The sequence below is a fragment of the Balaenoptera borealis genome, assembly GCF_965194805.1.
Source record: "Balaenoptera borealis genome assembly, chromosome: 2".
NCBI classification, from domain to species: Eukaryota; Metazoa; Chordata; class Mammalia; order Artiodactyla; family Balaenopteridae; genus Balaenoptera; species Balaenoptera borealis.
In genome coordinates, this window is record NC_138867.1 from 63,306,458 (window position 1) to 63,323,584 (window position 17,127).

Sequence of the window (17,127 nt, forward strand, 5' to 3'; positions counted from 1 at the left end):
GAGTTAACTGCTGCATTTCAGGAGCAGGAAATTTTAATAAGCTTGTTTGCTCTCTCCAGCTCACAAACTTAAAAATCTAAATAATTTTTTCACAGCCTGAATGTTCCAAGAATGTTTTTTTGTTTTTCTTTACTCTTTATATATGTTCTACAGTGTTTCAATGTACCTTTTCTTTCTTTTTTACTTTCAAAAAATCATTATGTGGCTCTATACAAAGGGAACTGTCTTAAAGCCTATTATTAGCTCGTATCAGAAAGGTAAATACAAGTTCAACTTTTAAAAGTATTAGGAAGAAGTTTTTTGAGTATAGAACAATCAAGAAAAACAGTACCTTGCCTAAGTTAGCAATAAAATAAACACTCTAGGGCAAAGTGCTAAAATGTTGATCATATAACTAGTTTTTAAGGTTTCTATCATTTAGTTTATATTAGTTAGTTTCCAAAGGCACGTCAGTCCATCAAAGCTGGGCATCGAGATTTGTAAAGAAACAATGAGATTCAAACAATTTCTTCAGTAGTTGTAATAGGCCTTGTAATCAGATCTCTACTAAGAGATCAAAATTGTACATAAAGAGACATGAAGATTTTTATTTTTGTTATTAAACACATCAACTTTTTTCTTGAAGTTAACTATGACATAAGTAGAAAATCTAGCTGGTTTGAAAGTAGTTTTTCTTTCACTAACTAAACCCCATTGTTTCTCTGCATAATATAACACTCAAAATATTTATTCTAAGGAAACCTCAGCATATGAACTTAAGGATTATAAACAATTTCTCATTAAAAATGCAAAGACAAATGTTATTCAGGTGCTAGTTTATTTATCTGATTATTCAGAGATAATTGCATGATGACAGTTGTCAATAACCAGTTACAACACCAGGAAATTCATAGAACAAAATTTTACAGATAAATCGTTGCTTTTGAATTTAATTCTAAAAAAGTATGCTCTCCCATTTTCACATACCAAGCTGAGAGGCCATTTATACTACTATTTCTAGGCTAATTTTTGCTTCCTGCGAGAGGGGAGATGATTTACAATGAACTTTAAGTATCTAATTCGTGTCCATCATTGTTGAAAAAGAGAAGGGAGCCGAGAAGGCCAGGAGTAGCAGGACAGAGAAAATGCCACATGGATTGAGAAGTTGAGATCGCTGACAGTAAAATATATGTTCTTTGGTTAGCAAAGCGAAAAGGGGGAAGGTACTGCGTACGTGATAGATACACACTAGCATTCTAAAGCAGGAGACAAGAATGTCAGGAGTGTATTCTTCCCCCACTGCCAGATGGAAGGGCTATTATTATAAATGAAAGGCAGCAGTAGTAATGGGTGCCAGGCACTTCTGTTGTGTGCCAGATTCTGAAGTCCAGATGTGAGCAGGTTACCCCTGGGACAGGACAGGCTTCAGCTCCCGCAGCAGAAGAGAACCAATCACAGTTTTCTCAGTGTTTATGATAAGCTGGGCTGTAGAGCCTTCCTTCAGTTCCACCGTGACTAGCATCAGTGACCCACTGTGCACAGTTTTAGCTGCAAACCTGCAAGAAAAAAAAGAAAAGAGAGAGACCTTTTATCAGGAGGGGAAAAAAAGGAGACAGCATACATTCAAATAGGTTTAAAATAACTCGTTTTTTTCTCAATAATTTATTACAGGTTCCCTACTGCCAAAAACCCAAAGCCAAGCGTTCTTCTGAAAAATCAATAAACTGCCCAGCACCATGCTTACCACAAGCAGGTAATTTCAGTGTATCTTTGGAACAGAACAGAAAAAGGAGTTCTATTTTACTTACTAGTTTGAACAATAGATGCATGTGAATAATTCTCTATTACTACATATCTGGGAATCATTTATTCATTTGATATTTAACATTTCACCATGCATAGCGCCATTTAAAATAAACCACTCTATTTTTATCTTTAAAACGTGTTAAGAAAAAGGTACCTTTCTCAAAGAGCTTGAAATTTTAATTCCTCATATCTGAAAATGATTATGCAAGACATTAGATAATTTTGTGTGCATTATAGAACTCTTCATAAGTTTCAATGAATTCAGACATGTTAAATATTCAACTTCAATCTCTAATGTTGATGACATGTAACAAAATCACGTGACAGCCAAATGCAACACCCCGCTCCCTCCGCTTGTATTTTTTTTAATGTTCAGAACGTTAGATCTTCTTTCTGCTTTAGAATGTAAAAGAGGAAACTTGAGGTCTAAGGCTCCATTACTAAATTCCAAGACACGAAGAACCTACTAATTACATGAAATTAAAAGCAAAACTAGCCTTTTAAGCACTGCAATGGACTGCAAAGCCGTTGGAGGCACAATGAACTTCTGTCAATCCTGCTAATTCATTCTGCCTGCACAGTTGAGCCCCAGAGATGGGAAGAGGGCGGTCCCCTCCTAGGCCTCCATTTTCCACATACAGCATGTTCCACACTTTTGGGGGGACGGGGGGTGGGGGAGGGGGTTTGCTTGCAGGGATGACTGGAGAAAAACAAAGTTGCTGCGCATGAGCTTTTGAAAACACTAGCAAGTGTAGAGCAGGTCTGTGACCTGCTGCGACCCCACTCTGCAGGGCCGATCCCCTTTCCCCTTTCTGGAGGACACGTGTCTGAATCTGAGCCATCTGCCTCAATCTGCGCAACATCTTCAGCCACAATGGCACCCAGTTAGCCCTGACAGCAGCTCACAATACATAAAAATCAGACTGCTGCGCTGACAGCGCGCTGTGGGCTATTCAAGAGCCAACCAACTGGTCAGTGTCTCATGTCTGACAATTAGCATGGGCCTTGCACAGAGCCCACGGCGTCCTCGGGGATCTGTTTAATTACCATCAACATAAAAGAGGGAGTTTATCAGGAGACACTCAGAAAAACTTCACTCCTGACTTAATTAAAATATTAGCCACTTAAGCAGGAAGCAGATTCTCTTTAAATGAAAAGTAATTTCTTTTTTGAGTTTTTTTTAAAAAATGACATCAAAATCTCATAACATATTAGATTCTTTCTTTCTTTTTCTTTTTTTTTTTTGTGTGGGGGGACCTAACAAGCCATTTTTGGCCTAAATAGAATCATGAAAACCAATTTTCCAACAATAATTAGAATAATGCATCAAAAGCACGACAAATATGCTAATTTTACTAAGATGAAAATATTATCAACACTTTTAAGTCGTGTTTTAAAATGTTAGCTAATGTGTGGTAGACAAAGTATGTTAGAAACCTTCGTAGACATTTATTTGTGTACTCTCTCCAAACATGCTGAAGACTTGTAAGGAATCCGATAGAGCAGTTTTTCCACCGAGAGAAGCAACTGTAAGTAGAGCCGGTTTAGGAACAGAAATCATGTCAGTGTTTTTAGAGAGGTTTTATAAAGCTCTGGACATATACACCCATCTGCTCTTTAGACGTCCATACAAGAGATTAGGAACTGGGCAACTCAGCTGCCTCTTTGAGAGAACACAAGATCACCAGCCCTGAAATGACCTCTCTTTTCTATCACCCCTTGCAGGTTTCTGCATTTCTTTTGTCCAAATTTTCGAGGTTCCTCTGCGTCACAGGAGAACCCCATTTCTGTATTTCTGTTAAACCATGTCACCAGATGATAGATACTAGGTGGCTCTATTGTCTCACCCATTTATGCAACTTTCCCCACAGATGTGGTCATCACCAAATCTTCATTCAACAAATATTTCAGCAGAGGTCCCTATTTCTGACAGGGTTATCATTACGTCAGTGATAGTCTTTATTTACTTAACACTTGTGCCTTGGGAACACGGAGAAGAAGGCTGTGTCTGAAAAAGAACGCAAAAGTTCCTGTTGACTGTTGACTGTCAGGGTTGCACAGCCCCAAGGCACATTTTATCTCTTTTCTATTAAAACTTAGGGTTGATATTACAATAATATAAACTCAGCAGAGACAAACGTCAATTTTGATGTCAGTATGTTTACAGAGATTAAAACTAGTGTCTTGTACCTGTTTTAAAAATCCTAATACCACAAAATGCTCAATACTGGAAAGAATAGGGGCACATAAGAAAAGAGGCATTTGCTTACACTGCAGTGGAAACACGCTAAGCGAATCATCCTAGCAATAAAATCTGTTACCTGGTGTGAAAGCTACTGCCTTTTAACTAGGTCTGTATGTTCTAATGGGCACAAATGATAGAAGCAGTGTTTTAAAGCAGAAGACCAGAAGATCAGATGTTCTGACATTCTCATTTCACAGTTCAAAAAGGATGTATTTAATTGGAACACAGCATGATTACAAATGGTTTGTTTTGGTCCATGAAAGCAGAAGCCACCCCCTCCCCCCAAAATTTATTAATCATTTAACTCCCAAACAGGCTATGCTTTTACATACATTTAAAAGATAGTTATGGAAAGAGTACTAGTTAGTAAATAACAAATAGCTAGCTTTGGGATGTAAGAAACACTGATTATAAAGACAGCTTGGGTCAAATACCTGCATACTAAATTTAATGGCTGACATAAAAACCTCTGTACTTGGCCTCAAACTAAGATCACTCTGTGACAATTTTTTTTCCAGAAAACCTGTGAAGTTTTTTGATCACTGTAATGATAATAGCAGCTATCATTTATTAAGTGCTGTGTGCACTGGGTACTAAGTACTTCACTTGCATTATTTCATTTGATTCTGAGCCAGATCAATTTGTAGATGAGGAAACTGAGGCTCAAAGACGTTGAGAAACTCGCTCAGGGACACACAGCTAGTGAATGGTTCGAGCAGGAATTTGAGCCCAAGCTTTCTGATTCTAGATCACACACATTCTCTTGATACATGCAAAATGCCCTCTTAATATTTGTTTTTTATCTGTCAACAGGTAAATTTAGGTTTTTCTTATTTACCTAATATGCATATAATCTATTATTGTTCCAGAAACTTTAAGAAGGAAGATTTTTCTCTTCAAAAGTTGTGTACCTGATTTGTAATATTCTGTAATTCAAAGCATCTTGACTTGATGCTTTGTCACAACACATTTTAAAGTTCTGCCTTTAAAGATTAAAAAAAATAAACAAACATTCCCCACCCCCACTCCTTCAAAAGAGACACCAGCAATGAAAAATACAAAACCTTGAATGGAGTTGTAATGTAGGGAGGGACGACTGGGAGACCAACCAACCTCGAACACCAGTAACACCACAAATGAGAACAAATAAGTGGATGACAGTTAAAGATGTATTGCCTATGTACGATGGGCTCCATGTTATTAAAAGGATACCAGCTAGGTATTTTTCATAATTTTTCATTTTCATTCTACCACCAAGCACTCACTGTTTCTAATCACCAACTGAGAAGGTAAAACTGTTTGCATATATTTGTATCTCATCTTGTTAAATGTCTTTTTGTCTATTATCTCTAGCAATTGACATTTAATCTTTGAAGTCTATAAGAATTCCTAAGATTTAAAGAAAAAGATGAAATAAGTTGGTTGCCAAACCTAAATCAAAGTATGTACTACTCTTCTAAAAAAGTTAATTTGTTTTAACTACTGACAAAATTATGAGAACAGGTCAAATAACGACAACGAATTTGAGCAAATATATTATTTACGATGCACGGACTTACTCCTTCATGCACTTAAACCATACTTTTTTTTAGATTTGTAGGAAAATGCCTATGGACCTTAAAGGCTCTTTGTTGGAAGGAAAAGAATCCTACAACTCAATTGTTTTAATAACTGAAATGTTGATAGAACAACATGAATTTAAAAATATTTATCTGAGAGGCTGCATCAATCTCCAGGGTATTCACAAACATAAAACTTTTTTACGCAGAATCATATTTGCTACACTTAATGCAACAGCTCAAAGACATGCTTTTTCTTCTCTTGGATAGTCTTCCTGGTTTCTGATTTTTCTATTCTGAGTTCAATTTTCTTGTGTTTTCTGTTCTACTGGTTACCAGGAGCTGTGACAATGGCCCACTCAGGCTAAAACTTTTTTTTCCCCACTCTGTACATGAAGCCTTCAATTACTGTCTGCTGAAGCAGACAGAATCCTATTAGTAAGAAAGACGATCACAAGATGCAGTGCCCTGCCCTAGCTATATAAAAATAATTAGTCCAAAGTTGACAAATGTGTAATGAAGTTGCACAATGATTATACGTAAGAAATAGTGGTTTGAATAAGCCTCCTAACATCGAATACCAAAGCATGTTGATTTGGAGTATTATTTTCCAAAGGATTTAAAATGATAAACCCTTATAATTTTGAGTTAATATAGCATAACATTTTTAAAAGGCAGAGAATTTGTAAGTTGTAAAAAAATCCCATTTTGTTGACTATAAAAATGTATTTTGAAGTTAAGCCCATTACACTATTGAATTAATATTGAGAAAAAATTTACATGTGATTCAAGTTTAGAGAATTTATCCAAAGCAATGTATTTTTCCCTATTTTTTAAAAAGCCAGCAATATTGTAGTGTTTTCCTTTAACATTCTGATGAGAATAGTTCAAACAAAAAATAAGCTACCATCAGAATTTAGGACTCTCTATTTTCTATTCTAATCTTTAGAATTGGTATAAAAAATGATTCCCCGCACTGTCTTGTCAACGAATACATTCTCTTTATACAGGAAAGCTAAGAAAATCTAAGTGCACTTTCTCAAAGGAGATATGAAACATTCCAGTTATTCCAGAGCATTTTTGGTTTGTCTGTTTGGTGGGGGTGGGGTGGGATGGGACTTGACAGAAAACCAGAGAGTAAAACAAATAAATTCTTACCCCATTCTCTTTGATTCCTTATAAAATTGTCAACCCAGAAGGAAAATCATCAAGAATACCTTTCTTTCATTTTTACATGAAAACATTTATATATTCCTATTTGTAAAATTGTTGCATTGTAGAATATTCACAAACAGTGGAATTAAATAAAATTTAAATATACAATGTTTTAAAGCAAAAATCAACTGCAGTTTGGTTATTTCTGAAATATCCAAATACACCGCCTTTCCTGTAAAAATTAACTGAGGTCCACATTTGCTTTTCAATGAATTGCTGCTCACAGAGCCTGCAGAGATCAAAGCAGTCAGATAAAAAAGCAGTGCTGCCCTCTAGTGGAAAACCACCAACGCGAGAAAAACTCTGATCACGAAACAGGTTCCACAAATCTTAGTCCTGGTTTGAGATGCCAATTTGTTTTTTGTCTGTTTATTTGTTTGTTCGTTTTTTGGCTGTGCCACGTGGCTTGTGGGGATCTTAGTTCCCTGACCAGGGATTGAACCCCGGGCCCTCTGCAGTGAAAGTGGCAAGTCTTAACCACTGGCCCACTGGAAATTCTCTCCAATTTGTCATATTATAGAAAAGACAGAAGCCTAGCATCTTTATATTAACAACTGTGTGTACAAACTTTTGTTTTAAGACAGGTGAAGCATGGTGATTATAGCATCAAGCTTATAAAATTAGGGCACTAAGCCATCAAATGTCATTCTTGTCCATTATGGTCCTTCAAAATTACCCAGTATTTAAATATTCCATAGTTATCAGGGGAAAAGAAATAAAACAACTAGCAAACAAAAACAATAACCCAAAGGTTGATCAACCTAAGAACCAAAAAAAGGAAAATATCAAAGACCCCCACCAAGAAGTAACTATGTCATTCACGTTTGTAACCCCAGCAGCAACAAAATCTGTCACAAAGGTCTTCAAAAAATATTGAATGAAGGAGTTACACAATATAGATATTTTAGGATAGAAACAATGGTATATACCAGTATTTCCCCTATTAATAACCATAAACATGTATACAACAGTGATTCACTGGATGAGTTTAAGGACTAGAAGTAAGTTGTTCTTTACAACTACTGTAAGTAAAAAAAATTTTATTTTAATCCTAAAACAATAAACTGTCTTTAAGTGTGTTGATAAATTAAAAAGTTGGCTACTAGGTTGCCATGGATTCACAGTTCCATTCACAACACCAGATTTTTCTAATAGTTAAGGACCTAAGTAACAACAGTAAAACGACATTTATTCTATAAGGATTGTAATTATTCACAGGTTGTATATGTTCAAAATTTGCAAATTAAAAAAGTGACAGGGTAAACAAAATCCAAACCATAGATTACGATATACAGGGGGAAAAAAGGAATGTAAGTACTGAATACAAGTTAGTGAAAGCTGTCCTAAGGTCTTACTGAATAAGCTAAGAACTAAAATAGAATCGTGGCAGAGACATGGCTTTCTGTTTTCACTCAAATATCACCCCTTATAAGGTCAATTTGTTGTTCACGAAAGGGAAAAATGAGTAGGTTGTATGACAACTGTTTTTAACAATACTACAGTATATGAATGTCAGAATTCCTGAAACTGGGTTAAAATGTAAAATGTTGAGACTGCTGAAAGACAAACTTTTACTTATGGTCTAAGACTGTTTCATAGCTACCACTGTAATGTGCTACTCTAGCCAACAACAGACTTTCCTGGCTGGAACACACTGGATAAAAAGAAGAAAAACCTAAATCAAACATCTTTTCTACTGATGTTCCTTAATGACTAACCTGTAAAAAAGAAACATAAACACAGAAAAATATATTTTAAAATATGCCATGTGGCTAGCATTAACTATGAACTTTTGGAACATTTATCTGCAACCACTTGGAATACTGGGTCCTGTCCCAGCAGTCCTGAATCTGAGTTTTTGGGTGTGGGTCCCAGGAATCTGAGTTTTACACAAACTCCCACATGGTTCTTTTATACAGAACAACGTTAGAGATTTTGAAGGTATAGATTTTTTGGCTTTCTGCATTTTGGTCATTTTTATACATTAGTTTATCAGAGGACAAGCAATGTAATTAAAGCAAATGCACCTCAGTTTCTACACTATTGAATACGAATCTCCTTCATAAACACTACTTAATTTCTTTCTTGGAAGGACACAAGAAATTTTTTCTGGCCCGGGATAAACCTAGGATTTCCAATGCTAGTCTTTCTAACCTCCCCTAAAACACAAAACATCTTCACCTTTTAACTTTTCAGTCTATTCATATACTGGTTTACTGTTGTTCATTCTGCCCTTTGTATATACTCTATTAGTATTGTTTTAAATAATGTGCTTTAAGACTTTCACAGTGTCTCACATTCTTATATGAGTATCTAACATAGGACATGAAGATGTTCGGCTATATATTTAATAAATGCTTTTTATGATTTTTTTGATTTTGACTTCTCTATTACCCCTTATCATGTGGTAACTGTAATTTGGAAAGCAGCAGATTGGCACAATGACCATAACTCTGTAGATCTCAATAAGATGGTTTTGTTCTCAAACAGCAGCTTTTTCAACCAGTAAGTACATACCACAGAAATGAAGGTAAAATTAAGTCTTTCAATAGTATACTGGTTGGCTTTCTGATTCTATGGCTCATTTAGAAAATCAAAACTAAATGTCACATAATCTGAAAGTAGTTCTACCTTCTCAACTGATCTTTGAAACCGGTTAACTATGCTGAAAATGCTCCTGGTTTTTGAATTGAATTCCGTAAAACTTGTGCTCCTTTAATTGACTTTTTCTTAATGGAGGTATTTGCTGCTAATGTGTTAGGAACCATTTTCTCTTACGTATTCAATTAAAATTTCTACTTTATACTATCACACACTTCTGCATATTAATGAAGATTCACTTTTTCTTAGCTAATTCTTATGTTAAATACTTTTTAACTTGGTATTTAATGTAAAAAATATTCAAATTGTAAAGAGTAGTAGGAATAAATTATCCTAAAACTAGACAATGGGAACTTAATTCATTGAATGGTCAGAAAGAATATTCTAATGCTAATTAAAAAGTCCTCTCAAAAATAAAAGATCCTGAAAAATTAAATAGAACATAGGTAGGCCAGCCAAGAATAATTTATTGTACTGAAAATTTTAATTTCTTAAAATACTAATGGTCAAAATGCTTTTCAAGCTTATTGTTTTTTATTAAAAATGATTACCATTAATAAATACAATAATGGTTTTGGTCCTATTTTTCATAAACTCAAAAAAGCAACTACCACAGAGGAATAGAGAAGTCATTCAAAAATCTCATAGAGATTTCAATTTTATTACTAACAATTAAATAATATAAAGGCTTAGATATATAAACTCATTCATCCCACAGGGTAATACCCTACTGAACACTGTCAAAAACATTCATACAATTCAATAAAGTGGTAAACTGTTAATTTTTGTTATTATAAACAGTAATTGCTATTTCATTTTAAATGAAATTAAGAAAGCCATTGGTACAGACTGTACTAACAACTGTTTAATTTCAGTTTTAACTTACTGAGCATAAAAGAATGGCAAAAAATGTTACATTTGTGGGTTAGTAGTTTTTGTCAATACCTGTATGAAAACTACAAATAACTCTAGGTATTTATTGGAAGCCTTCTAAAACTTAAAACATTATTACAGTCATACCTTACTATAAAAAAAGTAAATGTAAAACATTTTCAATAAGTACCATGAGACTTGTGAGGCAAGTTAAGATAGCACAGCCTATTTAGAATTATATATAGGCATTTTATTCACTTTTGGCTCTGTAGTAACAAGTTACAGAGCCAAATACCAGGCCACTGTGATAAGGCTGGACTGGAAAAGTGTCAACACATTGCAGAAGTGTATGAGGACCATGGCCATTAAGTGTAAGTGCAAACTCTGCACTCCAAAGCCAGACAGAAATGGTTCCTAGTTGTGTGTCTCCCCTGCACTGGTATGGATAATTGAGAACTGACTGTAACTTAATCCTGTGAACAGGCATTAAGTTCTAAACCACCAAGACAAGTTATAGGCAAACTTTATGCTTTAATAAGAATTATACAAATGTGCTAAGTGTCTTTCTTAGTCTGTTTCCCAAGAGGAAAATGGCTTTCATATTAGTTGGCTTTGAGAAGGTAATCTGGCTATTTTCTTCTAAGAAACAAAAACCTAGAACACTGTCATTGCTTTCAGAAAAGTTAAAAACCCGCATACAAAGCAAAACAAAAACTTAATTAGAAGTTCCAACATAAACAAGGGTTACCCTATGTTGTTTTGTCTACTACAAAGGAACGTATTAAAATAAGACTGAAGTATTGCTGGATACTATATGTGTCAGGTAAAATTTCATACAGCATAAGCTAAAAGTTACAGTTGATGTACAATATTTTGGTGTTTTAGTAATTTCAATAATTCAAAGGATCCATACATAAAACAGAACAACTTCTGCTGAAGAAAATCACTCAGGAAAGTGAAAAAAAAGTATTTAAAGCAGAAAACAAAACAAGGAAGACTTAGAACCAAAAATTTTTACTAAAAGCCTTCTTTTTGTTCATTTTTTCCCCTGTTGAACAACACTAACTGACAGATAAGGTGTATTTGCATTGCGGTACCAATATGATGACCTTATATCCATTTTATTATTTTATCACCACCCTATGTGAGACAGATAGGGCTTATCATAAATTAAGAAATGGAAGCATCTTGAGCAACTTACTTAAGGACCTCCTCTTCGCAAAAAAAAAAAAAAAAAAAAAAGGCACAAGGTAAATTTGATTTTTGACTAGTACATGCAGTTTTCATTCTGTCATGATTAGTAGATGAAGTTAGGCAACTCTGTAATGGCAGATCAAGACTTGAACTCAGCTCTTCTGATGTCAAGTCCAATGTTCTTCCATAGATAATAGAATTTCATTTCAATCACCTTCTTTTCCCTGCCATCAATTTCCAAACAGATGAGGAATTTAAAGCCCATAAGGAGAAGTCATAAAGCCCAATAATGGCAGAACTGAGTCTAAAAAAATCCAGATCACCCACAGAACTCTTTATATGGGGCCTCTCTTGCCCCTGTATTAATTTAAAAATACATTTTTAAAGGGTTGAAGGCGTTCTCTTTGATTTTCAATTTATTTCCTAAATGTAATGGTGGAAGTACGCCATTGGCAGTAGAATGGCAGAGGAATTAAAGATAGTTTGCAATGAATTCCTTTAAACTCACAGAGGACTAAGTAACAACTGCATGTTTATTTAAGGAGTAATTATTTTACTTTCATTTCAAGCCACTAGCATTCATAAGAATACAAAGAAGGCACATACTAATCACATTTTCTGCTACCTTTAAGGACAAATAACTTGCACCTCATGTTTTAGATGGTTGGTGGTGAAGATATTTCCTGGCCTAAGAAACAGAAGCTGCATTTGGCCCCATGTTGGTTGTCTAGCAGCTCCTTATTACTGGAAGCAGCCTTAGGGAATTGCTGTCAGAAGGAAATCTATACCCAAACTTCCCCCTTTTCAAGTAAAAAAGTCCAAATCCATTGCTTTATAAAACAGTTCTTCCTGGAATTCACTGAATCTGGTGAAATAAGAAATTCTCAGCCATATCTCACACAAGGTACCTTTACAAATCACCAAGCTACTATAAAATGCAGGTATACTATCTGTATCTTTCAGGAAAGCCCATATCCGTGTACTAAGGATTGTATGAAATAAGGAAGAGGGCCTTAATCCAAACCAATCAATCAAATGTATCATCATAAAAAAGGAGGGGCACATATGTTTAGGGGTTATTATTTTCAAGGAAAATTATGAATTGAAAAGTATATATTTATACATGTAGACAAGTTATCTCCACATCACGTGTCAGTGAACCTACCTGTGTATATTATCTTGGCCAGAAGGGACTACACCTACGTTGGCTACGTTTACAACCTTCTGAAGGATCACAGAGGAAGTGAAATTCTGCGGTGCAGCAATAATTACAGTAGAAGTTTCATTCATTCCCGTTAGCATTCCTGTAAGAGGCAAAAGGCGGCTCCCTTTTACTAATTTCTTTATGAAAATTACATTGAACAATTTAAAATTCATAGCCAAAATTTAAAAACATTTTTAAGAGAAGAAATACCACTTCAGAATGTAATTTACAAGATAATTATCATAAAATTAAAATGAACTGCAACTGATTAAAAAAATTTTTTAAATCCTCGTTGTGTTGAAAAATGTGTAAAAATGCAGTTGAACATCACTCTTAATAACCTGATTTTAAATATTAAGATTGATAAAAGCATAGAATCACAAAGATAAAATTCCAATTTCAGTCTCTTTAAAATATATGCAATTAATTTGGGCTTTATAAACTATTAAGTTTTTACTTTTTAAGAGTTTGGGGGTTTTTTCCTCTCCTTTTCATTCAAAGATCTCTCTTACCAAATGCTGCTTGAGAACAAATCAAAGCGTTTCTGGAATAACTAGCAGCATTACACAATGAATGGTCTCAATATAATGGATCAAAGTTATCTCAACAGTGACTGAAAGTCACCGAACAGTTACATGGTTCTGAAACATGGACAAGTACCTAAGCTACACTTAGTGATAACAGTATTTGCCTAGTAAATGGAACTATGGTTACTGACAAAAACAACTGAAATTTCTGAAGCAAAAACATTTGAAAACAAAGGAAACAATGTAAATTGGAAAAACTTAAATCTCAGACATTTCAAATAATATTTAAGAAAGAAACTAAGTTAAGCAAAATCATGAACAAAAACCATATAGAATTAACACAAGGCATGCCATTAATATCAGAATCTTACGTACAAATGTTCAAAGGACAAATTCAATAACATACCAAACTCTTGGAACAAATACTGAAATTAAGTACCCGGTTAAAAAAAACCAAAATAGTTATAATAAATGCCATCTATCTGGATCTGTGATGTAAGTCATTGACTCCTAACGGTATCTACTAAAAAATGATTATCTTTTGAGACATATGATATGTGTACAATAGTTAACAAAATTTATGAAAATGGTAAAAGCTGATTTTATATTTTCAAAAGGCCCTCCACCTTTAGGATTATGTATTTAATTTTGCTATTTATTGCAAATACAACAGAAAAATTTTAAAATCCCTATGATTTAGCAGCATGAAGACTAAAGCCTAACACTGTAAAAAGACTTACTTAGCTTTTAACAAAGAACAGTTCTTACTAACCACTTTCAAACTCGGGGACACTACGTTCTGTCTTAGACTGTATAACTTCAATATTAGGCAAAAGCTTTAAAAACCACACAAGCAAACACTGCTTTTAAGTAAAGCACAGTGGCTGCTGACATAACACTGCTGAGAGATGTGTATACTCATTTAGGATTTAAACCTTCTCCATTAAGCTCTATTGAAGAGCAACTTCTGAATAAATGAATGCAACTATGTTTATGTTAAAAGCCTGTTTCCCTCGGCCTGTAATTAAAGGAAATGTTGTACAAAGCCAGTACTTTTGTCAAGCTCCTGTAAATGGAAAGATGGATAGCACTCAGAGAAGTGAATGCATTGCTTCATATTTAACCTTAACACTCTTGTCATTAATGGTTTGTCTAACTTGGTCTATAAGAGACAAGGTATTGCTCCACTGAAGTAAAATTAAAAAAATCAACTAAACCATGCTTTTCAGAACAGAAGATTCATTATCGCCAGCTAATGTATTGGCATAAAGCAAAGTAACATCCTATCAAGTAAGGCACACATTCAATCTGCCTTCCCACCCCCCTTTATTTTTAACTCATGCTGTTTTATTGTTATAGGCAATTTGTACCACTCAGCATGACAGTGTAAACTGAATCAAGATTAATTTACATGCAAAAGAACACTTAGGAGAGCAGCATGGTAAGCAAATGTATTGTCTCGATTGCTGAGGTGGAAAAAGAACCTGGAAAGAAAAAAAGGTGCTCTAATTAAGGGGCATCAAATATGATTGCCTGCGGTGGTTAAGGGCCAGAAAATAGTGAATGTCTGGCCATTTAAAGAATTAGCATCTTGCTAGCTAGCAACCCAGAAGATGGAGGCATAAATCATAATGAAATTAAGTAGCCATTCTAGGTTTCTTAAACCAGAGATTTTTTCTAAATGAAAATATATCAGGTATTCTTAAATTAACGAGAAAGAAAAATATGCCAAGATATCATTAAAAGTTTCTTCTACAAAAACAGACTTCAAACACTATACAGCCTGCTCATGCATAATAAAGGTAAAGTTACTAGAGAAATATTTTAAAATTCTCAAACTACAGAATTTGTTGCTTCATTAGAATTTACCTAATTTTGGTGAGGCAGCGGACAGCACTTAATTTAGGTTAATCAGCTGTAATTAACTGCTAAAATGTAAATAAAATAAGAAAAGAAGATTTAAAAAATTTCCCGTAAGTTTTAGATTTCCAATTTAATTCACAAGAAGAAAATGAATAAGAGGAGGAAATTTGGAATAAGCAGTTGGCTTGGGTCTCTTACAATTAAGACTGCTTCAAGAAACGCAATTACATTTTTAAAAGTAAAACAGAGATCTCTATTGATAGTACTGAAATCATCCCAGAGCTAGATCATGAACTAACTTTGCAAGGCTCAAAACTCATAATAATGAAAAAAATATGGCTTCTGGTTAAGGCTCATAATATGAATACTCTGGATAACTTCAAAATATACGATAAACCAATCTTTTGTTTAGCACTTTGACTACCAACCTTATAAAAATGCATGTTTGGTCATGGAACTCTAAATGCAACAACTGAGAAAAAGTGATAGAGCAGGCTGTATATTAGGAACAAAACATTTCCATTTAAAAATATATTAATCTAATATGTACAACCTGTTAGAAGTATTCTTATTTAATATTATATACACTTTTCAAATATGAACATCGGTAGTATAAAAATAAAACCATATTTCTCATGTTTTTAATTATAATTTCTTCAGTTAAATCCTAGTTAATACATTTAATACATTTCTTGAGTCTTGAAATACATGCCTTGTGAAATGAAATATTAAGTGTGTAAATTCATTTTATTTAAAGTAGAAAAACAAGTTAAAGCTAGCGTGTAATGATGCACACAGACATTTCTTAAGTTTATTGGCATTTTAACTTCCCTAAGTTTGCACTGATAAAATCTGAGGAAAGTGATTTTTATTCTGATTTAGAATTTTCAGTTAATGAGTCATTTCTAGGTATCTTCTGCAAAATAAGCTAAGCTCTTCCTCGAGTAGTATAACAAACAAATACATGTGTAAAGTTGAGAATTGAGACCTCTATTACCAAAGCAGCTGAAATCTAGAACTAAAAGGATGCTATTGAAGACTCTTTAAACCTGCGGTAAATTTGTCAGCATCAAGTCCCATATCAAAGAATGAACTCAGGAGGACAGAAAGCATGATACAGAAATGCCAAGAGACTTGCAAGGATTTACAAATACTTCATATAAACAAATTTTCAAATAGCTTTATTCAGAGTAGCCTTTCTGCTCTATTGAACATAGCAAACAGCTGCCAGATTTATTCAGACAAATAATCAACAACCATAGAAGTAAAATGGCAGAAGAAAAAGGAATTTTGGCAACAACTCCACAGAGGACCACAGCTGTTCTCCAAGTGCTCCTCTCTCACGTGATTACGGTTCTGTATGGCTAGTCAGGGAAAAAAATCCCTCGGTCACAGCAGAGCACAAAAAACTTGATCAAAATATCAAGTACATAATTCTAAACCAAAGCTGAGGAAGAGAAAAGATATACAATAATCTTCTGCTTTAGAAATACTTTAGCTGCACTTTTCAAAAAAGGAATATCCCCTTAACAATAAATGTGCCAAGGCTTTATTCAGTCCCTGTGTGCCACTCACCTGGGTTTGCTGAGCAGGTGTAAAGCAGAGAGGCAGGCTTTAGCCAGCAAAGGGTAAGAATAGCAAATGTAAGAATCAATTCAATTTGTCAATAGAAAAATAAAATCACAGATATGACTTTCTTCTATAGCAATAATCAACTTCCAAGAAAAGTAAACTCAGAGATGGATTTAGTCATTCTTTTTTATCACTTAAAAATAAGGCAGAAGAATAAACGGTTACTATTAATTTACAGTCGTGTATGAGATTTTCTTTGTGAGATTCTTCTACAACAGGCCCTTCTGACATTGTGAACTGCAAAGGTTCATAGTATAAAAAAAAAAAAAAAAATCTCTGGCACTACATGATAGAGTGCCAGGAAGCAAGCCCTTCTCTTTAGGTGTAGATATTTGTGTTTGCCTGTACTTTGTGAAAGCTTGACAGGTATGATTTAATGACCTCAAGATGAAGGGAATCTTTGATAACCCCCTCCAAAGAAAAAAATAG

General features: G+C 34.3%; 1 protein-coding gene across 1 annotated transcript in view; it reads right to left on the minus strand.

Annotated features, from left to right (window-relative positions):
* Positions 1–798: 798 nt before the first annotated feature.
* Positions 799–17,127, minus strand: part of AP3B1 (adaptor related protein complex 3 subunit beta 1) — a 266,236-nt gene continuing 249,907 nt past the window's right edge. Inside the window, exons 26-27 of the mRNA XM_082375446.1 lie at positions 12,638–12,776; positions 799–1,535 (exon numbers count right to left, since the gene is read on the minus strand). Of these exons, the coding sequence (XP_082231572.1) occupies positions 1,382–1,535; positions 12,638–12,776 (293 nt within the window). The 3' untranslated portion in view covers positions 799–1,381. The remainder of the gene's footprint in view (positions 1,536–12,637; positions 12,777–17,127) is intronic.